The sequence below is a fragment of the Rhinatrema bivittatum genome, chromosome 4, assembly GCF_901001135.1.
Source record: "Rhinatrema bivittatum chromosome 4, aRhiBiv1.1, whole genome shotgun sequence".
In the NCBI taxonomy this organism is placed as follows: Eukaryota; Metazoa; Chordata; class Amphibia; order Gymnophiona; family Rhinatrematidae; genus Rhinatrema; species Rhinatrema bivittatum.
In genome coordinates this window covers 256,600,396-256,624,354 of record NC_042618.1, presented here as the reverse complement: position 1 = coordinate 256,624,354, position 23,959 = coordinate 256,600,396, and the positions used below count along the sequence as shown (strand labels likewise).

The 23,959-nt window shown below is 43.2% G+C and overlaps 1 protein-coding gene across 1 annotated transcript in view; it reads left to right on the top strand.

Annotated features, from left to right (window-relative positions):
* The window catches only part of FBLN1 (fibulin 1), a 326,336-nt gene that overhangs the window by 12,146 nt on the left and 290,231 nt on the right, over nt 1-23,959 (top strand). The window contains exon 3 of the mRNA XM_029597486.1: nt 20,734-20,829. Within this exon, the coding sequence (XP_029453346.1) occupies nt 20,734-20,829 (96 nt within the window). The remainder of the gene's footprint in view (nt 1-20,733; nt 20,830-23,959) is intronic.

Below are 23,959 nucleotides of genomic sequence, written 5' to 3'. Positions count from 1 at the left end.
CCTCAGGGATCTGTATTGGGACCCTTACTGTTCAATATATTTATAAATGATCTGGAAAGAAATACGACGAGTGAGATAATCAAATTTGCAGATGACACAAAATTGTTCAGAGTAGTTAAATCACAAGCAGATTGTGATAAATTGCAGGAAGACCTTGTGAGACTGGAAAATTGGGCATCCAAATGGCAGATGAAATTTAATGTGGATAAGTGCAAGGTGATGCATATAGGGAAAAATAACCCATGCTATAATTACACGATGTTGGGTTCCATATTAGGTGCTACAACCCAAGAAAGAGATCTAGGTGTCATAGTGGATAACACATTGAAATTGTCGGTTCAGTGTGCTGCGGCAGTCAAAAAAGCAAACAGAATGTTGGGAATTATTAGAAAAGGAATGATGAATAAAACGGAAAATGTCATAATGCCTCTGTATCGCTCCATGGTGAGACCGCACCTTGAATACTGTGTACAATTCTGGTCGCCGCATCTCAAAAAAGATATAATTGCGATGGAGAAGGTACAGAGAAGGGCTACCAAAATGATAAGGGGAATGGAACAACTCCCCTATGAGGAAAGACTAAAGAGGTTAGGACTTTTCAGCTTGGAGAAGAGACGACTGAGGGGGGATATGATAGAGGTGTTTAAAATCATGAGAGGTGTAGAACGGGTAGATGTGAATCGGTTATTTACTCTTTCGGATAGTAGAAAGACTAGGGGGCACTCCATGAAGTTAGCATGGGGCACATTTAAAAGTAATCGGAGAAAGTTCTTTTTTACTCAACGCACAATTAAACTCTGGAATTTATTGCCAGAAAATGTGGTTCATGCAGTTAGTATAGCTGTGTTTAAAAAAGGATTGGATAAGTTCTTGGAGGAGAAGTCCATTACCTGCTATTAAGTTCACTTAGAGAATAGCCACTGCCATTAGCAATGGTTACATGGAATAGACTTAGTTTTTGGGTACTTGCCAGGTTCTTATGGCCTGGATTGGGCACTGTTGGAAACAGGATGCTGGGCTTGATGGACCCTTGGTCTGACCCAGTATGGCATTTTCTTATGTTCTTATGTTCTTACATTGTTAAGCTAATAAAAAGATATAGCCTTATATATTTTTACTAGCCTTAATGCCCGTTAAAACGGGCGAGATTTGCAGTGCTCCGGCTGTCCCAACTCCCTCCCCCATTCCCCGGCAGCGGCGGAGGGACGGGCTCAGGCTTTGTCGGTCTGACTGACCTTCCCCCCTCCCCCAGCACCACGAAGGGCCGGAGGTGGGTGGTGGTGGCAGGAGCTGCAGCGGCGGCCGAAGGGGATCTCGCGAGGTGTCTCATGGCTGTCCCAGCTCCCTCCCCCCTTCCCCGGCGTCGGAGGGATGATCCCATGCATGCGCTGGCCGTCCCAGCTCTCTTCCCCCTTCTCCGGCGTCGGAGGGACGATCCCGTGCATGTGCCGGCCGTCCCAGCTCCCTCCCCCCTTCCCCGGCATCAGAGGGATGATCGCTCTGCCTTGGGGCGTCAAATCAGCACGTCCATCGGAGCTATCTCTTCCGCGCATGCGCAGCCCATCGGTCCCAGCTGCTCTTTACTGCGCATTTGCGGCACGTCGGTCCAGGCTCCCTTATAGGTATGATTGACCTTTATTTCCACATATTTGAGGTATCTTGAAGAAAAGAAATACTGACCAACAGTAAATCCATGAACCATCAGGACTGGTAATGGTACTGTGCATTAGCTGATTTTGTACATTTGGCTGATGGAGAGTATGGATGTGTCAACTTTCCTTTACTTCTAGGTTAAATTAGTCTAGTAGTCTGTTTCATGAAATTATATTCTTGAAAGTGGTATTTCAGGATATCCTAGGCTGAGGTGCAATAGGCTGTAATAGGATTTCCTGGTTTTAGCACTTGGAGAAGTTGATTAGACACCAATAGTGCTGAGCATTGTAGCATTTGGATATGAAGAGGAAATTAATTGACTTTTGGATTGTGAGGATTATGAACTAGGAAGAAAGGGCACAATTTCTGTGTTTTTGATTGTGTTCAGCCTTTCAGAATCACAGTCCTGCTATTTATACCTTATCTCCAAAAGATGATGTAAACATTTTTAAGTACCAGATTATATCATAATTTAGTCATTTATTTTTATAACCTATAACTTAATAAAATCATGAATACAATCCAAAAAGCTAAATATATCTGGAAACCTGCATTTTCCAACTCTTTGGATTTTGATCCTTAAAATAAAACTAGTGTGATGTAAATGCCATCTATTTCTCATTTGAATTCTGACCTGAAGGGAGAGTATTAGCTTTAGAAAGCTAGTCAAAAAATGTAGGGGTAGATTTTTAAAGTTATGCGCGGGCGTAGATTTGTTCGCACAACCCGGCGCGAACAAATCTATGCCCAATTTTATAACATGTGTGCGCTGCCGCACGCATGTTATAAAATCCAGGGTTGGCGCGCGCAGGGGGGTGCATACTGTGGAGCACGGGGTCCTCTCTCTCCCATACGGGGAAGCCCAGGCTAATGCCATGCCGCCAAGGAGCGAGAGGATCTTGGATCAATCCATATAGTGAGATGGCACTGGAAGCTGGAATACCAGCCTGGATACAATGGAGGCATTAGGGGAAACGGTGACTGGGGCAAGAGGAGCTGGTACTGAAGTTAGGGCATTCATATTGATTGTCAGCGTCTGTCTGTCTGTCTACTCTTTAGGCCAGGCACAGGATGGCCTGGAGTAAAGAAACAACTGCTGGGTCAATGGCCTCAGTAAGAAGGGTGGATCCTTGGTGCTGAGGGGAGGTTGACTGAACCTACAGGGAAGGCCCTGTAGGTCCTCCCCAACAGCTGGTGAGACTAGGCTGGTGCGAGACTGTGTTAAGGCTTCACCTATACCAGCCCCTTTCCCCTTAGGTTGAGCCCTTGGGTTCCGGGGGGCCAGCAGGATTTATGTATGTGTCTCATGGAGAGTAGTAGTGAGAGAGGTCCCAGTTGTGGCTAGGGTCAGAGACAGGTGGCGGGCAAGGATGGTCGTGGCCCAGGCTGAGGTCAGATCCGGTAATCAGTCCGAGGGCAGGCTGGGCTTGGAGCAAGGAGGCAGGCAGAACTTGGAGAGACAAGGCGGGCAGTTAGGCAGGAACTGGAAAGACGAGGCAGAATCAGGCTTGAGGCGATCAGGTAGGCAGGAACTGGAGAGACAGAATCTGGGATGCGGAGGAACAACTCGCCACTGCGGACGGCAGACAACCCATTGCTGGAGTTTAAATTCCCAGCCATGCGATGTCATTTGCGCGCAAAGGGAAGCCCTGGGAAGAAGATGGCGACTGTGTCCCCGCAGCAAAGCATGGTCTGTTGGTGGTGGTGTTAGGTGATTGTGCCGGCTTGTGGGGATAGCCCACAAGCCGGCAAACTTAACATATCATATCATTGTCATTACTACAGAACAAACTCTTGTTTAACATCTGCATAGATGAAATCATTCCTGGTGATGAAATCTTAGATTAAAATAAATAAACTAGATTTTCTGATTAATGCAGAGTATATATTGTCAAATTGATGTTTCTGGTATCTGATCATGAAAATGGGCTTTGTTATGAGACTCAGATAAGTAAGTAGGAGTAAGTTTGCTTACTGTATACAGTGTTTTCCATAAATAGGTCAAAACAGACATGATCTATGGGGATGATGTCATCAGGCGGCACTGAACGGTATTGTCTCTTAAAGCTGGTAGAACTTTTGAGTTCTACTGACCATGTACGGGTGTTCTCGTGCAGGCATTGACCTTGTCTCCTCAGTCCGTATCCAAGCTAATAGAGGTTTAGTATGTTCTCCAGGGAGGAGGGCAGGAAGGTCATGTCTAATTCATCCTGCTTTCTAGGAAAACACCATTTATGTTAAGTAAACACTCTTTTCCATTGATAAGCAGGGCTGAATTAGACATGATCTTTGGGGAGTCCCAAGCTGAGGGTTGCAATTATGCGCCTCATAGCTTTTGCTCTTATGCGCGTTGTAGCTTTTGCTCCTATTTGCATTCTTGCATACAAATTCTGAGTATCTTTCTTGTTTGCAATCCAGACTCCAGTGTGGACAGTTGACTACTTCCCTAGGACATAGTTTAGTACTGCATTGCCTACTGTACTGTCCATCACCACTAGTCTGTCTAGGCAGTAGTGAGAACTGAATGTGTGTAAGGATGACCATATAGCTGCTTTCAATGTCCTTTTGTAGAATTTGGGTTTTTTGTTTATTTTTAATATATGCAGCCTCCCTTTTTCTTTTTTTTTTTCTATGTATTTTGCTTAATGTTTGGAATTCAAAGACTGATGGAGACTGGGGTGGGTGAATAGGCAGGACAGATGAGCCAGGTCAGTGAATAGTGTAAAAAAAAAAAAAAAAGAGTTTAGGCAGCTTTCAGCAGCAAATCAAGCGCAACAGCTTGGATATCATAATCAAATGGGCACAAACATAAATTCACTTCAGCATATCACAAAAAGAAAATAGTTTTTCAATGGACCCAGCTAAGAGCTCTGACAAATCCATCTTTCTTGCAGAGGAACAGGATTCTGCTCCCTCAAACTCTAACTCAAAAAGTCCACACAACACACCAGGGGGGAAGGGGGTTACTCAATGATACAATAATAGGGTGTCCATATGTTCACCTTTTGGATGGCATCTGTTCTCTACCTAGGGGGCCCGACCTGGCCTCCCCCTCCCCCCCTTCACATTACCTCACAACACAGCAGGCAGACTCTAGCAGTGTTTATGAAGGGCCAGGAATCAGCAGAGCAGAGAGCAGGGTGGGACACAGCCAATGGCAAAGCTGTGTGGATGTGAAAGTGAAAAGCAGGTTAGTCTCAGGAAGGGAGGGGGAGTGTCAGGGGAAGCTTCAGTGCTGTGGTGACTGTAAAATGGTGGGGCACTGACTCTCTGCAAGAGAACTTACAAGTAGCAATGTCCATGTGTGGCAGCCAGCCTGAGCTCAGAGGAGAGAACCGGTGAGCCCTTGAGCAAGTGTATGCGAGAGTGGAGAAACCTGGTGTGGGGAGGGGAGAGGGGAAAAGGTGCTGCTGCAGACTGGGTAAGGGCTGGCAGCCAGCATATAACTTTTATGTAATATTACTGCAAGGCCTGCTGGCAAGGAGGGAGGGAAGCAGTTCCTTATTGAATACATGAGCAACGGCACAATGAAAGAGTGTGTGTATGTGCAGGGCCGGTGCCTCCATTAGGTGAACTTCGGCGGTCGTCTGGTGCGCTGAGCTGTAGGGGGCGCCGAAGAGCAGCCACATGGTGCCGCAATGGGGGCCTATCCTGCTCGCGGCAAAGAGAAGTAGAGACTGTGTGCACACAGTTGGTGTCGAAACAGGTGGGGGGCAGCACAAGGGTCGCCTAGGGCGCCCAACACCCTTGCACCGGCTCTGTGTATGTGTGTGCATGCATGCTCGCCATAGAGAATGAGTGTGCAGAGAGCAAGACCTAGTGTTGGGAAGGGAGCAGGGGAATGGGAGAGTGGGACCTTCTGTTGGGAGAGGGGATCTGTATCTGCTGTTGGCCAGGGGGAGAGGCTCAGGGATCTGCTGGAAAGGGGGAGATAGAGTGAGTGGGGTTTGGATGAGGGAGATGGAAGGTATGGGCAGGGTACCTCCATAGATAGTTGGAGGATTGTGGGGAGAAAGAGCAAAAATTGTGGCAAAGAAACCACATAGATCAGGGATGGCCAACTCCAGTTCTCAAGAGCCATGATCAGGCCAGGTTTTCAGGATATCCACAATGAATATGCATGAGATAGATTTAAATACAATGAAGGCTGTGCATGCAGATCTTTCTGGCCTGTTTGTGGCTCTCGAGGACTGGAGTTGGCCAAACCTGACATAGATAGTAAAGTCTTAGGGGTATGGAATTATTGTACCTGAATTCCAAAAGTTATAATCTGCATTACTTGGTCAGCTTCATCTACAATAGGGTGAATTGTATTTCTTTTTTAAATTATAGTAATAATTTGTAATGTCACATCTGTGTAAATGTTTTTAAATTAATTTCTGTTAATTATATTTGCAAATTCAATTTTGACCTCCTTTTTGAAGGTGTGTCCTCATTTTTAGGTGCTCTGTTAGCCACCCTGTATAAAAAGCTAGAATAAACCACTGAATCAGCCTTCGATGGGGGTGCTCTGGCAAAGATGATAGAGTTTTCTTACCTACATTGCACAGCATGACCTTAATACTTTTTAGTAGGGATCCCAAAGGGGCCCTACACATTTTTTTTTTTTAGAAATCTGAACTCCAAACCCTTTCAATTTAAGGGGTATGAATAATAATTATCCAAAAATATCTGGAACAAGCAGATGGCCAGAAATATAATTAATACGTCTCCAACATGGAAGGGATTGCTGTTTGCTTCGGATTCTGGTTTGCGCTGGAAGACAGTCGCACACCACTCCTGGAAAATTCAGCCAGTGGCTTATTACTTAACCCAGATCAGGATGGAGTCTCTAGTAGATATTGGAGATGAACATTTCCTAATGCTGACAAAGAAAATCACATAAGAATGAGCAGGAATTACTCTATAATCCTGGAAAAACAGCAGCTATGACAGCAAAAATCTGTTGTCTTCTGCCACCAGGCCAGAACTGTAATCTGACCAGGAGTTTTGGGCCAGCACCAAAACCTATGCATTGTCCTTATTGTTGTCCTTTCTAATTTCATTTTACTGCTATTTCTGTTTTGTAAAAAAAACAAAACACAAAGAAACTGTTTTATTTTAATCTCTTTTGGCTGAATTTTCAAAGCCATGTACTTGTACAAAGCCATATTTGTGCATGTATGTGGCTGTTATAAAATCATCCAGGACTTCTTAAGCATAACCTGGTTATGGGTGTCCTTTTCAGCAAACTGGAGGGAGACATTCCTGGGGGCGTGAGGGGGGGGGGGGGGGGCATGTGCATACTTTTTTGATTATAAAAGCATCTGCGCAAAAGCTAAGACATGTTATGACCTCCAAAGAGGAGGTGTAACTGTGCAAGTTAATCTGAGCATAAACTGAGTCAATTAGTCAAGCACGTCCAGAGTGAACTTATGTGCATAAGTTTGCTCTTAAAATGTTGGCTAAAGTCTGCATGTACAAGCTACACACACACTTTAGCCCTATCTGCACAATTATAAAATTACCCTTCTGTGTATTTAGAACACATGTGTAACCTTACCCTGACGGAATGGGATTTTCCTATTGTTTAAGGGTTATCCCTCTCAAATTCATTTTGTGGGCTCTTCTATTGGTCTTGCAGATCATGACATGGACCTGTATAAATACAGCCTGGGTTCCAAAAAAAAAATAAATTTCCCCCTTTTTCTGATTGAACAGGGAGGATCCCCCTCACTCCCCTCATGAACTCCAGTCCCAAACATCCAATAGTGCTGGCCAAATAAATGCAGAAGACACCATAGTCAAATTCAAAACACTTTTCTTTGTTATCTGGATGAACCAGCCAGCAACTGTTTACATGGATGTGACTGACTATATATATGGATATGAACACTATGCTGAATTTATCAGAAGTTTATGGGCATTCTATAGTCAGGATTTTGGGAAAATTATAATTACATTACTCTCATTGTTAGAAATCAAACTAACTGTGAGAGTTATATGCTCCTTCTACGCTTTACCCAGCTTCCATGCTTGTTTGAGAAATGGGGTTTCCCTTTATGCTTACCTATACTTAAATTCACATCTAAAGGGGCCCACATGCAATTTTCTGTTTCACATAGATTTTCTCATGCTCATATGGTCTTTGATCCTTTTTCTTTTGGTCTCCACCACTTTCCTCCCAGTGCAGGTTCCCCGGCTCACTGCATATCAAGGACTCTTCTGGAGCATTCCACTACTTGGATTTACTCCACTCTTGAACTCCTGCTCGTCACTTTTTGGGTAATTCCTTGGGAGGAGGACAAAAGAGAAAACACTGCACCCTCTGGTTACTGGCCTCTCCATTTCACCACTCTGGTAATGTCCTTAGGGGGAGGAGGGAACATCTCCTTTGTGGCCTTGGGCCTGTCCACTTGAGGGGAAGAGCTCCTACCACTCCCCATCGAGAGTGTCCCTGGGCCTACCAGCCCACAGGCTGGCTACTCTTGCAGATCCTCCTGGATTTCTGGAGGTCCCAATATCCTACCCCACTTCTGGAAAGGGCAAATGCCCACCAAAACTCCAAGCTTTTATATATTCCACTAAACCTGCATCAGTCCAGTCAAAACAGGCCAAACCACTATTTTTCCCAAAGCACATTTTCAGACAACTATACAGTGCTCACCCATCTAAAATGCCATTTAGTGGTCTTATAGCAACACTGCAGTATAAAACAATCAAACATTTCCCAAGCTTAACAAGATAAAAGCAGTCTCCCCTATCCAAACGATTTAGTATACTGTAACTCCAAAAGGAGGTATATTGGGGAAGGAGAGGTCCCCACATGTACAAATTTGTAAGTTATCTGTATTTGAATCTACTTTTTTAACCAAGCCACCACCACTGTTTGCTTCAGAAAATAGATCATTGCTCTAGCTATTTTCCTGAGAAATATAAGGTCATTATAAATCTGATGGTCATAGCATTGAGCATTAGTGTAGCCACAGGTAAGCCTGAGTAGGCAGTGGCCCACTCAATTTAGGCTCAGACACAACCAATCAGGGCAACTGCAGCAGGGCTGCTATGGACCCCATCTTGTGGCAGCCAAAGAGGAGGCCAGGGCCACTGCAGACCTTATCCCGCAGCAGCCAAAGAGGAGGCCCTGCAGCAGGCCACCACCCATCCCATGGCAGCCAAAGTAGAGGCCCAGAAGAGAGGGGGAGACCCTGAGAGAAAGTGTATATGTGGTTAGGGGATTGACAGACAGCCTATGTGTGTGGGAGTGAGAGTTTGTGTGTATAAGGGAGCCTGTGAGAGTGGGAGTGTGTATGTGAGAACCTTATTGCTTATTAAAATTTTATATACCGCCTGCAAATCATGTTAACCAAATCATGTTAACCAAGCCATCAAGGCTTTCAATGCATACTTCACTTTCAATGCATATACAGCATAGCTCTCTGCTTCAACAGCAGGGGAGATGAAAAACATACTTCACACATATCCAGCATATGCTTCAACGGCAAGGGAGAAGAAAAACAACCAATAAGGGCTGAATAACATAGTCTGGGTAAACAAATAAGTATGGGTGTAGCTTGCTTATTGCGGCGGTTACTACCCCTAACTAATCAAGCTTGATATTTCACTTGGATGCAGCTCCATTACTGCTCTCTACATTAATGGTGGGGGTGAAAGGGAAATAGAACCAAAGGTTACTAAGAGCCAAGAGAAACAGATAAGTATGAGAAAAAAGAAGTGTGAAGCTTGCTGGGCAGACTGGATGGGCCGATTGGTCTTCTTCTGCCGTCATTTCTATGTTTCTGTGCTAAAATGGAGAAACTCTATAAAAATTAATCAGCAATATTAAAAAAATATATTAAAATATTTAAAAAATCAGCAATATTAAAAAAAATAAAAAAAAATAAATATTTAAAAATATAAAAAAAAAATAAAAATAAAAAATAAATATTAGAAAATCTGGATGACCTGGAGAACCATCTCACCGGTGCAACATTAGGATTTTAGGTGACCCAGAACTAATAGAAGGTGCTGATGTAGTTGAATTCTTTTCTAAATGGTTATCTACTCTGCTAAAAATGGAGGAGAGTCATGGACCCATAAAGCTGGATTGAGCACATAGAGCCTTGGCCCCAATGTCAAATCAAGGTGGAAGACCGTGGGCAAGTATTGTCAAGCTCCATTATTTTACAGACAAGTGAAAAGTTATGAATGCAGTGTGGGATTATGAAGATCTGTGTTTTGAGGGTCACCATATCTATATTTTTCCTAGTTTTTCACCAGATCTGCAGAGGAAGCGGCAACAATTCACTGCTGTCAAAAAGGAGCTGCAAAAGCTAAACATCTGATATGCTATGCTTTATCCAGTTAGATTACATCTTTTTGCCACGGAGCTCCTGTCATTTTGGATATGGTGTCTGCAGTTGAACAGTGGCTGCATAATCATTGGGAAGGCCGTGTGGAGGAGGCTATATGTTGGGTGAATGTGAATTTTTTGTTACAATTATTGTTGAATTTGGCAGGAGAAGTGGTCAAGATACTATTGGAGAGAATTTGTCTGCAGATGGAAGCTGTAATTTCTTTTGTTTCTTCTTTAATGCACTAATTTTCCAGTTTATTTTTCAAATCTTAGAACGCGCCCCGCTAATTTATTTCAGAGACTATAATGCTGTCGTTTTTTTTTTGTTTTTTTTTGACATATGCGCAGACTTTTGTTTCATTGCAGTCAGCTATGCTTTAGGTGAATTTGATTTTTCTCTCAGGACATGGCTGGAGTACACCATGTTTCAAACTTTATTAGTTTTGTCTGCACAAGTTTTCCGCAACCATGGTTTGGTAAGAAAAATGACTTATCATGTTGGTAGAGGGAGTGGTGATTGGCTGGTGGATATGAGATGCAATCATCTTATTTGCAGGATCTTGCGTTTTGACTGCTCTTTTCTTCTTTTTTTGCTGTGCTAGCCTGAATCCCTTTAAACTGGTTCAAAATCCTGTTCTTTAGTGTTGGTGGTTTCTTGTATTTGAATGTGCTGACGTTTGTTTACTGAATTTCCTTTGGATCTGTATATCTTTTTCTTTTGTTATTTGTTATTCAACTTGGATTTATTATTGGATTGGCAGGAGCTGGCAAATTGAGACTAAAGACTGTGCAAAGCAAAAGTAATTGTTAATTTGGGCTATTTCTCTCCTTTTTTTAAACTTTTCCATTTGTGATTCTGTGGTGGGGGTTTGTTTTTTTTTAACTTTTTTTTTTTGGAGTGCAACAATGCATTTTTTAAAAAATGTTTTGCTTTCTGTGGACTGAAATCGATGCAAAAGGCAACTGTTATTGTGTATTTACATACATGAGAGGCTGGTTGGAGAATCTGAAGAATTTGGAAGGGAAAGTGGTGGGGTGGTGTTTGGGTTCTTTTTCAAAGGTTTGGATTAAATGGTGAGGATTATGGGTTAGGGGAAGGATAGGTTTGGGTTGGTTTTGGATTTGAGTATGGTTGGGGGAATGTTGTTGGGGTGGCTCTCCCTTCGGATCCCAAAAATTTTCCCACTTGAAGGGGGTACAGGGCTGTTGAGGGATATTTGGGTGCTGTAGGATGGACGGGGGTTGTGACTGGGATTGGAAAGGGTTGTTTATTGATTGAGTTTCTCTTTACTAAACTTGAAAAGGGGGGGGGGGGGGAATTAAAAGGCATATTATAAAAGTTGGTGTGCAGGAATACAGAGGAGCTAATTTAAAGGTTGTACACAGATTGGTTGCTAGGTTCCTAAAACAATAATTTGTCAAAAAATGCTGGATTCCATTTAGAAGGATTCCCTTTTTCTTGACAGAATCCCAGGGTTGCTGGATGTAGGCCCCATTGAAGGCAAGGCAGGTAGGTAGGCACAGCAGCCAGCAACAGGACCTTCAAGTTCCTTTCATTCGTCTTGTCACTTGCATGGCAAATCTAGAAAGCCAAGCAAAGGCAGATTAATTTTAAGGAACACTAGCTTCTCCATCAAGTGTGGTGACAGTCTGGAGCTATGAGGGCATATGATGTCTCCTATCAATGAAAACACTCTTTCACTGGGGACACTTGGTGGGCAAGAGAGACAAAGCTGAGCCACTCTCACTAGGTCTGGCCAGATGCTGGACTTGTGAGACCAATATGCCAGCACCTCTGTCTCTTTGCCCTTGATGGTCTCTGTGAGATAGCGGGTCACTGAGATTTGAGCTGCCGGCTCCTTTGCTGGCATCGGACATTTATCTTTCTTCCCAGCTGCTTTTGTGATCTCCTGGGTCAGAAGTGAGGATTGTTTCCATTTTACTATGCTGGAGGGAGTGCTAGGTGGCAATGATAAGGTGCTGCTCTGACTTACACTACTGTCTGACCTGAGCAATGATGGTGTTTCCTCTGCTACATCCCTCTCTGCCTCAACCTCTGACGCTCTAGTTGATAGTCTTTCTCTGTCAGCATGCTCTTTATATGTATCAGATTGCTGGCCTGTAGTGCAAATCTCCCTTTCACAAGTGGATCACATAATATAGCGAGCATGTATGTAGGGTTTCTGGTCAGAGGTCCTAGTCTCTTTGTCACCTGCTTTTCTAAGGACACCAAATAACACAGCATCTCACCTCTCATTCCCTCTTCCTGCTGAAAGCCTTCCAACTTTTCTAACAATATTTTACTATAGGGATAGTAAAGCATCCACAGGCACAAAAGCCTTTCTGAAGTAGCAGTAGAAGTTTTTATTCAATCAACATTATTATCAGGCAGACATTGTAGGTCCTACAATGCTTTTATCATAATTTGTTCAACTGCTTCAATAAGCAAGATATGCCTGCCTGGTTGTAATGTTGATTGAATAAAAACTTTTGTGCCTGTGGATGCTTTACTTTTTCTAACACACCCTTGCCTTATTGGATTTATCCTTTGGTGTGCTTTTGATCTCCACTTGCTTGGTGGTTTACTATAGGGATGACATCTCCCAAGGTGGCACTTGTAGCATTCAGCTCCTCTGTGGCATCCTTAAAGGGCTTCAGGATTTTCACAAGCTGTCTCATGACTAACCAATCATGGTGCCCTAGGGAATTTTCACAGTTATCTCCATTCTGAGACAGATCATAACGTGGTGTCTGCTGCTCCACTAGCCTCTGCAGCATTGTGTAGGTAGAATTCCAGAGTATACCCACATCTATATATAAGCCGCTTGCGAGGCGTCTCTAATTCCTCCTGCTTTTCACGGAGAAGGTCCCCTGCCTTCACATTTTGGTTGAAGTGCCCAGCTATTTTTCTATACTTATCTAGTAAACCACACAGGTACACGTGCCTGTGTCCCTGGACCCCAGCCCCAGGGTCTCCTTTACTGCTAGGTGCAGGGTGTGAGTGAAGCATTGTACACCCTGATATCCCCTGTCAATGACTCTTACCATATTAGAGTCATTGTCAGTGACAAAGAACTCTGCATTAAGACTTCTGGCTCTCTGATCCAGCTGCCAGCCCTCGAGCATTTGTCTAATAGATGCTAAAATATTGGCAGAGGTATGGGAACCGTCCACCAGGTGTGTGTGCAGCAAAGCTCACCTGTGTCCTGTTACTCTGGCCCCTGTGGAGCTGTTGCCTGCCCCTACCTCAGCCAGATCCCACCAATGTGCCATCAGAGAGGAGGAGTGTGAGGCATTTGTGGATGTCCAGATGTTGCTTCTGAAATGCACACTGCCCCCCTGTGCCTTTGCCAGCAGCACCTGCAGATGGCTATGGCAATGCTTGTACAAACTGGGGTTGACCTTTCTGCTGAAAGTGGTCCTGCTGGGCACTTTATAGTTTGGTGCTAAGAGCTGCAGCAAATGCCTGAGACCCATGTTCTCCACTACCTGCAGGGGCTGATAGTCTAAAGCGATCATCTCACCAATAACCCTAGTCACCACTTTGCATACTACCTGACAGTTCCACCAAACTCCAATCCCTTTTCCTCCATTGTGGGCTTTCATTTCTTAGATATAGCTGGGGATTGCTGCTGCTGACCTGCCGCCTGACTGGTAGAAGGAGTTGAAGTCTGGGAAACAGCTTGAGGAACACTCTTCCCCTTTACAAAGACTAGTGTCCTCTGTCTTGCAGAAGAGACCCCTAAATACTGCTACTACCATCCCCAGGAGCATATTGAAGAGGATGTTGCTTCTTCAGGTGATGCTGCATCCCAGAATTACTTAAGTGGCCCAGTTGCTTCCCTTGGCTGATTGTCCTTCGCAAAATAGTTACAATGCACAAAGAATGGGTCCTCCCTAATTTGAAAATGGCTCCAGATCATAGATTTCTTTCATTATCCCTTGCCTCTATCTTCATTCTTGGGGGTGGATGATGCTGCTGGCATTGACATGGCAGGGGAGACAAATGGAGCCTGAGGAACTGGGGCAGAGAATTCACTCATCCTCTCTTCTTGTACCATCAGTGTGACCTGCTCTCCCACACCAACATCAGCTCTTGCCACTCTTCTTTGTCAGTGAAGTGGAAGCTAGCACAGTACTGACTAAACCTTCTAATACTGAATCTTCAGCTATTGCCCTCTCCGATCTCTGCTTCAAGAAATCCTTTAAAGGGAGATTCTTCAAGCTCTGATTCAGAGGAAGGGGATGACAAAACTGTTGCAGTAAGGGATTGTACTACTGGTGCTTTAGGTTACATCATAAGAACATAAGAACATGTCATACTGGGTCAGACCAAGGGTTCATCAAGCCCAGCATCCTGTTTCCAACAGTGGCCAATCCAGGCCATAAGAACCTGGCAAGTATCCAAAAGCTAAGTCTATTCCATGCTACTGTGGCTAGTAATAGCAGTGGCTATTTTCGAGGTCAACTTAATTAATAGCAGGTAATGGACTTCTCCTCCAAGAACTTATCCAATCCTTTTTTAAACCCAGCTATACTAACTGCACTAACCACATCCTCTGGAAACAAATTCCAGAGTTTAATTGTGCGTTGAGTGAAAAAGAACTTTCTCCAATTAGTTTTAAATGTGCCATGTGCTAACTTCATGGAATGCTCCCTAGTCTTTCTAATATCCGAATGAGTAAATAACTGATTCACATTAACCCGTTCTAGACCTCCCTTGATTTTAAACACCTCTATCATATCCCCCCTCAGCCATCTCTTCTCCAAGCTGAAAAGTCCTAACCTCTTTAATCTTTTTCCTCATAGGGGAGCTGTTCCATCCCCTTTATCATTTTGGTCGCCCTTCTCTGTACCTTCTCCATCGCAACTATATTTTTTTGAGATGCGGCGACCAGAATTGTACACAGTATTCAAGGTGCAGTCTCACCATGGAGCGATACAGAGGCATTATGACATTTTCTGTTTTATTCACCATTCCTTTTCTAATAATTCCCAACATTCTGTTTGCTTTTTTGACTGCCGTAGCACACTGAACCGATGATTTCAATGTGTTATCCACTATGACGCCTAGATCTCTTTCTTGGGTTGTAGCACCTAATATGGAACCTGAGATTGTATAACTATAGCATGGGTTATTTTTCCCTGTATGCATCACCTTGCACTTATCCACATTAAATGTCATCTGCTATTTGGATGCCCAATTTTCCAGTCTCAGAAGGTCTTATTGCAATTTATCACAATCTGCTTGTGATTTAACCACTCTGAACAATTTTGTATCATCTGCAACTTGTATTTCTTCTAAAGGCACTGATGGTTGTACTCTGCGACTGCTACTAGTGCCTTTTCACTGATATAACAGGATCTGACTGAGATACTGATGGAATTGGTATATCTTCCCCAAATTTCAATTTTTTGTGGCTTGACATGCCTGCCTCTCCTGCTGACATTTTGGATTTGAAAAAAAACCTTCCTTATTTTAGTTGGGGGACTAACTGTTGTCTTGCTAACAAATTCCCTACCAACAACTGCAGGCTTTCTATGTCTTCTGGTACCTTTGCCTGACATGATGTGATTTTATCTGCTGCAGGGCTAGACAAAAGATGTTTTAATCTTTATTTCTTAAAATGAAGTGGATGTGTGTGACACACTGACACTAGTGTGACTACACTACAGTGAACCCTCTGTATGTAATGAAGAACACACAGAGAATAAAGTACAGTAGAATTATTTTAGTATTTTGCTCTGCTGACTAGCGTACTGCGCGCGCACAGAAAAAGCAGAGAATGGTATAATACTCTATTAACTTAGGTACTATGACACAGCTAGTTATATGAACTGTAGCCTCAAGGCTGCATTTATAATATATTAATACAATCCAAAAAAACTTTTGTTTCTCTTTTCAAGAGAATTTTTATTATTAGTCTCAGAATGAGAAAAAAAAAGACAAAATGGAAAATTGATACCGTAGTTTAAAGACAAAACGTCATGACAATGCTCAAATACATGCAAACACTGAAGCAGGGCTATTACCATGCCACTGCTGTACATAAAGAGGATTTCAAAGGAATTTCCATAGTTATATGGATATTTACCAGCAGTTAAACTCCTTTTGAAAACTGCCCTGAGCCTCTTTAGGGGTGAGTAGTGCTGGAGGCAAAGTGTCGGCAGGTCTGTGGAAGTATATGTGGGGATTTCATTTCTCTGTGCATGGTATGCAGGATACTGAATTGCCATCGCCCAGCCACCCAGTCGGCTTTAGAAATGGAAACTCCATAGGAAGCACCTGCCAGCATCATGGATAGGTTGAAAAGTAGCTTCCTCAAATATTAGGAGACAATGGTAGCATTAATCTGCTTTCAACCCAGGAGGGTTAAAATGAGATTTTCAGGTTCAGTCTGTACATGACCCCTTTGGCTTTCTTTATCATATATTTGTTTATGAATTCACTTTTTACACTCTATACTACCATTTGCATAGCTACATATTAGGCAGCCATACTGGTTATATTTACTGCAAATGCCCAGTCAGGCAGAGGGTTAGTGGATTGGAAAGCAGCTAGAGATTCCCCCAGGATCTTAGAGCAACAGTGGATTAGGCGTGGCGGAGGAAGCCAGGAGAAAGGTGTCAAAGATCCCTCCCGGATCTCAACAACTGCTGAGGATATGTTGGCTAAGGATGAACGTGCAAGAGGTAGAAAAGGAGTGAAAGAACTTTAGAATGGACAAGGAGACTCCTGCTTTCCTCATTTTGATCTTTTGGATGCTCTTTTTGGATATTGTTGTTTAAATTACAGTAAACAATTTATGTTGAATACCGCTTCTGGACTCCTTTTTGAGTTTTTCCTGCTGATTCCATTGTAAGATCTGCATGGTTGGACACTGTTTTGAGTGTTATTTTCTGCCTATTCTACTCGGTTGTTTTCTTGCTCCTTTTCTGGACAATATTGCACCTTGGTGAGATTTCTACCTAGAGTGTGAGCCAGTGTGATTGTGCCCAGGGCCCCAGAAGAGAATTCTTCTACCTAGTCCAGAGTCAACCCTGGATCTGTGGCTCCCTTAGTTAAGGATAAAGAACCAGATGGGTGACCTGCTACAGTTGCAATACATTTTATGTAACCAATATAAGAATTATTTAAAGATGTACATTTGAAGTGACTTATATTGTCTCGAGCTATTTTTTCCAATATGTATTTTGCAAACGGCACACTACAAAATGAAAAAGAAAAAATCAAATGTTTCTAAATTTTGAATGATCACTTTGTAAAAACATCTTTTAATTGGGCTGCATTTCATATCTGCTTCTACAATTTGCAGATTACATATGCTTTGTTTACTACTTTAAATCCCTTTGGTATACATTAAGATACTGTATCACAAGAACAGCTTGGTGGAAATAACTCTTACATAATAAATTAAGAAATCAGATTGTTTGGAAGATGTGATCTGAACAATAATTGATGTGAAATAACTTAGTGGCTTATTCGTTCTTCCAGTCTACAGTCATGTACACTTCCCAAAACCTTAAACTGTAAACCAATTATCCAAAATCGAGACTCTCTGAGTTCTTTGTTCTAAAGTCCTGAAATCTCTCTCTACCCTCACTTGTCTGGTCGCTTGGGCAAAAAGATATCCAATCCCAATCCTCTGGGACACAGGGTGGCCACCCTTCCCTTCAGACCAAGAAGTCAAGTCTTCAAAAGTCCAAATCTCTTCTTCTCCAGTGGAGACTCTGACTGAATCTCCAATTAGCTCCCCTACTTCTGTTCTCTCAGACTCCAACCTTGCTCAAGATCAGGAAGTGATCTCCAGCTCTCCCCGCTATTTCTCTGTCCTACTTCCCTCTCTGTTGAGATCCAGGAGGGATCTTTGACTCCTTTCTCCTGGCCTCCTCAGCCATGCCTAATCCACCATTGCTCTAAGATCCTGGGGGAATCTCTAGATGCTTTCCAATTCACTAACCCTCTGCCTCACTGGGCATGCTCCCAAGGTTTATAAACTCCAAGATGCCTCTCCCTCAAAACGATGGATTTAAGGAATGAGATCAATTCTAAAAACACTCCTTCCATTGCCCCTAGCTTAGAAAATATACTTTGAGGATAAAATACTAATGATGGGCTGAGAACCCTGTCATACAACCTTTAAAGAATCCAGCTTTCTCCTGGATCATTATGTTTACATTATGGGATTAGTGAAAAGGGATTTGTTCACATGCTTTAGCCAACACAGACCTAGATTTATCATTTTGCTATACATTTTGCATGAATAGCGTCCGTGATAAAAAAAAAAAGGGGAAGGGCACAGTTAGGGTAATTTTTGAAATACCACAATGCATGTTAAATGTACTGCAATACTCCAGGTAAGATAGAGAGACTCTTTATAAGGCTTTCATATAAATAAAGTATTTATACCACTGTAGGAGGGGCAACTAGTAACTCGGGGTGAGGTTTTGGTGGTGGCCTAGGTTTTGGGGGGCAGTTTTGTATGCACATTACCCATCCTTGAAGATTTGATGTGATTTGGAGTGAGGAAAGATTCACAAAGATGAGATTTGTGCAACGTACTCTCGACCTAGTTTGATGCACTCTCTATCTAGCTGCTATCAAGCTAGGTCGAGAGTACAATGTACAAATCTCAACTTTGTGTACCCTTCCTTACCCCAAATCACATCAAATCTTCAGTGATGTGTACTGTGCTGTTCGTACCTCTGACTGTGCATGTAAAACTTCCCCTGAAACCTAGGCCACAACCAAAACTTCACCCTGAGTTACTGGTTGCCCCTCCTACAGTGGTATAAAAAAGTTGACTAATATGTGTGCCTCCCCAGAGGCTCTCTCTCTCTCTCTCTCTACTCTCTTCCTCGCCCCTCTCCTGCCCTAAATGGGATTTGCGATTTTTAATTACACTATCGCATGCAATGCTAAGCACCGTTATTTTAACTTACTCCACCCTAACTCCACCCAAACTCCTTCCATTCAGGAAAAATAAAAAATTTGCATATGCATCGCTGCATTATTTATCGTGGGTGTTAGGGCCCTAATGCCAACAATAAGGCCCTAATCAATTTGATTAATGACCCTGAATGTTGGAAAATGTCAATGCAATGGAATTCTTTGCCAAAGGATGTGATAAATAGTATGTTGTTCCAAGGTTACATTGTTATGGTTTTACTTTATTTTATTCTTCATACATCGCTTTGTTTTAATGTTTTATTGTATCGCCCATCTGAGTTCTTTGTAAACCGGCATGATGTGCTGCACGAATGTCGGTAAATAAAAGTTAATAAATAAATAAATAAATAAATAAATAAAGGAAGTTAGCATAGCTGCATTTAAAAAATGTTTGAATAAGTTTCTGGAAGAAAAGTCCATAAACTGTTTACCTAGGCAGATTTGGGAAAAGCCACTGCTTGTCCTTGGGCGATAGCAGCATGTGATCTATCTACTGTTTGAGACCCTGACAGGTACTTGTGGCCTGAATTAGCAACTGTTTACTCCTGGGTGAATTGTGCAAAATACCCCTCTTGCGCAGAATTCTGAATTTGCCTCCACAGAATAAAGCACAGCGACCAGGAAGCAGTAGCAGCAATGGCAGTGTAGGTCTTTGAATGCCAGGATGGAGAAAAGAATAGTATGTGTCAGCCGGAAGTGAGGAAAGGAGCAGTGGTAGGCTAACCTATGGAAAAGACTTGGAGAGGCGGAGGAGGAAAATTCTGGTGGGAGAAAAGGGATGGGAGAGAGGTTAAGCCTTTGAAGAAGAAGAGATAATGAGTGAACTGGGCATTTCACTTGAGGAGGAGGAGAGATCATGCATGGGGACAGCAATCTGGAGAAACCAGGCCTTAAGATAGGACAAGTCTGCCCAAATAAATGAAAATTTTGCATCTTTGAGTAATAACATTTTTCTGTACTGCACTATATATTTGCTATTACACAGACAGTGATTATATTGTGTTATCTGAATAAATAATGCCTGCAAAATGTTAAAATATTGTGCAGAATTTGTACATTTTTATACAGAAATTATAACATTTTTTGCATAGAATTCCCCCAGGAATAACTGTTGAATCAGGATGCAGGGCTTGATGGACCTTGGTCTGTCCCAGTATGGAAATTCTTATATTCTTATATCTGCTATTATTACTCATACAGCTTCATCTCCAATTCTGCACCCACATAAGAAAACTCTAGTCGAGAACTGCTGTAAAGCGTCATTATAATGAACACATTCATATTACTCAACTATAATATTGCACAATCATAAAATAAACAGTTTTAGCAATACAGCCCAGTTATACTAAGCATTTTTCCATAGACACAGAGCGATGAAATTCCTTCAGTACATCTGGCCCTAAAGTTTTCATTGTAATCTGTTTGCAATTTTTTTTCTCTTTGCTTGCAAAGCCACACAATGCAGAGTGGAACTTGTGGCCTCAGAATGCAACCGCATATATTTTGCCCAGAATCCTTCATAGAAAACAACTATTTATTTACACTTGGTTTTAGAATTATTACTTTGTGTTAGATGCTTTTGGTTGGCGACTTGAAGCTCCAAACTCAGAGAGTTTAAAGTCTGAGGAACTCTGTAACATATTCTAGAACTCGTAATCCCGGGTTCAGTGTCACATTAACCTTGTAGGTAAGATGGACAAGATATCCCTGTTTAGATTCCAGCTGTTGTGTGCAGTTATACTTGGATCTTTTGTGAAAGGTCTTCTAAAAACGGTCTGTTTGTTTTTTCTTGCAGTTTATTCAGATACCTGCTGCACAATGGATATGAATGGGCAAATCAGAAACGAGATTGTAAGTCTCTGCCCATTATTTCAGACTTAAAAGAATGCAGGTATGTTAAAACGTCTCTATATATCACAACTGATTTAGTGCTGGCCAGGCATTTGCTTATGCACACCATCTTTACCCTCCATTGCCTCAAGGTACAAACTTAGGGGTAGATTTTCAGACCGCGCGAATAGGCGTACTTTTGCTGGCGCATCAGGCGCAAGCAAAGTACGCGGGATTTAGTAGATACGCGCGGAGCCGCGCGTATCCCGCTAAAATCCTGGGATCGGCGCGCGCAAGGCTATCAATTACGTATAGCCGGCGCACGCCGAGCCGCGCAGCCTACCCCCATTCCCTCCAAGGCCGCTCCGAAATCGGAGCGGCCTCGGAGGGAACTTTCTTTTGCCCTCCCCTCACCTTCCCCTCCCTTCCCCTACCTAACCCACCCGCCCGGCCCTATCTAAACCCCCATCCTTACCTTGTCGGGGATTTACGCCTCCCGGAGGGAGGCGTAAATCCCCGCGCGCCAGCGGGCCGCTAGCGCGCCGGGACGCAACCTGGGGGCGGGTCCGGAGGGCGCGGCCACTCCCCCGGACCACCCCGGGCCGTAACCACGCCCCCGGACCCGCCCCCAAAACGCTCCGACACGCCCCCAAAACGGCGCTGCCACTCGTTCCCGCCCCCCGACACGCCCCCGACACGCCCCCCTCCGAAAACCCCGGGACTTACGCGAGTCCCGGGCTCTGTGCGCGCCGGTAGGCCTATGTAAAATAGGCTCACCGGCGCGCAGGGCCCTGCTCGCCTAAATCCGCCCGGATTTGGGCGGATTTAGGCGAGCAGGGCTCTTAAAATCCGCCCCTTAGATTTTAAGCCCCCTGGGGATAGGGAAATACCTACAGTACCTGAATGTAAACTGATGTGATATCTCAGATCGAATGTTCGATTATAAAAAAATAAAATAAAATAAATCTCTTTATTTATATAAAGATAAGCTTAAAGATATCAGAGGATTATTATTCTTTCCTAAATTTGGGTTGATTAGAAGAATAACCTATAATATGTGTTACATCACTTGAAGGGTCATTTTGTATCAGATTAATATATTCTATACACTTTATAAACTTCAAACCGTTTTTGTGTAAAGCAGGCAGGGGGATGGACTCAGAACCAACATCAGGAGATATTTCTTCATGGGAGGGTGGTGGATGTCTGGAATGGTCTTCCAGAGAGAATAGTGAGGATGAAAACAGTAAATGAATTAAAAAAGGCATGGGATATAAATGCTGCGGATCCCTAAAGGCTAGAGCATGGAAATAAAGAAAAGAGATCATGGAGGTAACCAGCATGGAGCGGCAGTTTACTACCCTTAACCAAATAGCTTCCATGATTTTCACGCATTTGCAATATTAACTCTCTGTTTTCTAATAGCAGGGGTAAAAGAGGAATTGGATTCAGATGACAACTAACACTGGGCCCTTACCTTTACAGTCCGGGGCATCAATAGGCAGAGATTAGGGAAAAGTGCAGGACTGCTTCTATGGCCAAGTCCAAAGCACATTCAAGCAGCATTGTCTGAATGATCTAGTGGGAGCACTGAGAGGAGAGGATCACCTTGCTGGTGGCTGGAAATAATCAGTAAGTACTACTTGGAGAAATTTTTAAAACTTAAAAGTATTGCGGGAGGAAGTGATGTCACCGAGCTTGATGGCTGGCTGAGCTGCCAGCACCACAACTAAATTTCTTTAAACAGAAACAGGAGCGGATCCACAAGAAAAATCGGCTGACGAGCGCTACAGAGTGCAGGAACCCGCAGGGAATGACCCAGTAATGACAGCCAAAAGGAAAACACTTGATTTTCAGTTTTTTTCTTACCGAGATTGGGGGGAGCGGGAGGCTGCGGCTGATGAGCAGGCCACGGGTGCGGACGCCGCAGCGGAGGACGCTGAGATGGCGGATGCCTTAAGTGTGAACTCTGAAGAGGCCCCCACTTGGTCAGAGTTCAGAGACTGGTTTTGCAGACTCCGTCAAGATTTAAAATCATTCAAAACTGAAATAAAGGACATGATGGGGGAATTTCATGAGGAGCTGGCAATGTTGGGCCACAGGGTAGATGAAATAGATGTTAGAGTGAATATGCAGTCAGAATCCCAAAAACAGCTCCGGGAATTATGTTCTGAACTACAAGAGGATAATTTGAATATGCATGCCACATTAGCTGATCTGGAAAACAGAGCCAGAAGGGGAAACTTACGATTCAGAGGCTTCCATGAAACCGCAGCAAACACTGACTGTGTAGATTCTATCCGAAGGTTTTGCGCATTCTTATTAGACTCCAACCCAGAACATGGAGGGGGGTCAACAGTCATCCATAAAACTGGATAGGGCCCACAGGGCTTTGAGAGCGCCCAGCAATGGGCATTCAAGAGACATTATTTATGTTTTCATGATTTTAGTCTAAAAGATCGACTAGTAGGAGTGGCAAGGAAACACATAAAGTGGTCATGGGAAAATCAAGAGATTTCGATTATGCGGACCTATCACAAGCCACTCTTCAAAACAGACAGGAACTGAAGGAGGTGACCGCGTTTCTATGGAAGGAGAACATAAAATCAGATGGATGCATCCATTCGGCTTAACTTACACCTGGGATGTTGTGTCTGCTCGCATTCTCGACATGGCAGACGCTACCACAAACCTGAAAGACCGAGGATTTATAGCGACAACTGGGCAAACGACAGGCGCAAAGAAACTTCATCCAAAAGATCAACACCCCAGATGGCAACGGGTGACTACCAGAAACAGTCGGCTTAAGCGCAACTCCAATCCCCAGCAAGCCCACATGGACAAGACCTGAAAGGTTTTCAAATGGATCTACTTTCAAAGGATCAATAACCTCAAATACCGAAAGGTTTTATATATATATTCAATGACACTCATTACTTGGGTAAAGTTCCTACCTTGTTGATAAGTTAATATTTTATAAAACGGTGATGTACATCATAAGTGTTACTTACTACGCTTGTCTGAAGCATTAATAACATAAAGCTCCTGTTTTGTAATAATGTTAAAAATTAGCTGTAGCCATTCAGTTTATTTATTTATTTTTGACTTTTATATACTGATCTTCTTGCATTGGATACAAATCAAACCGGTTTACAGTGAAACAACACACTTGCCTGTGAGCAATTACATAG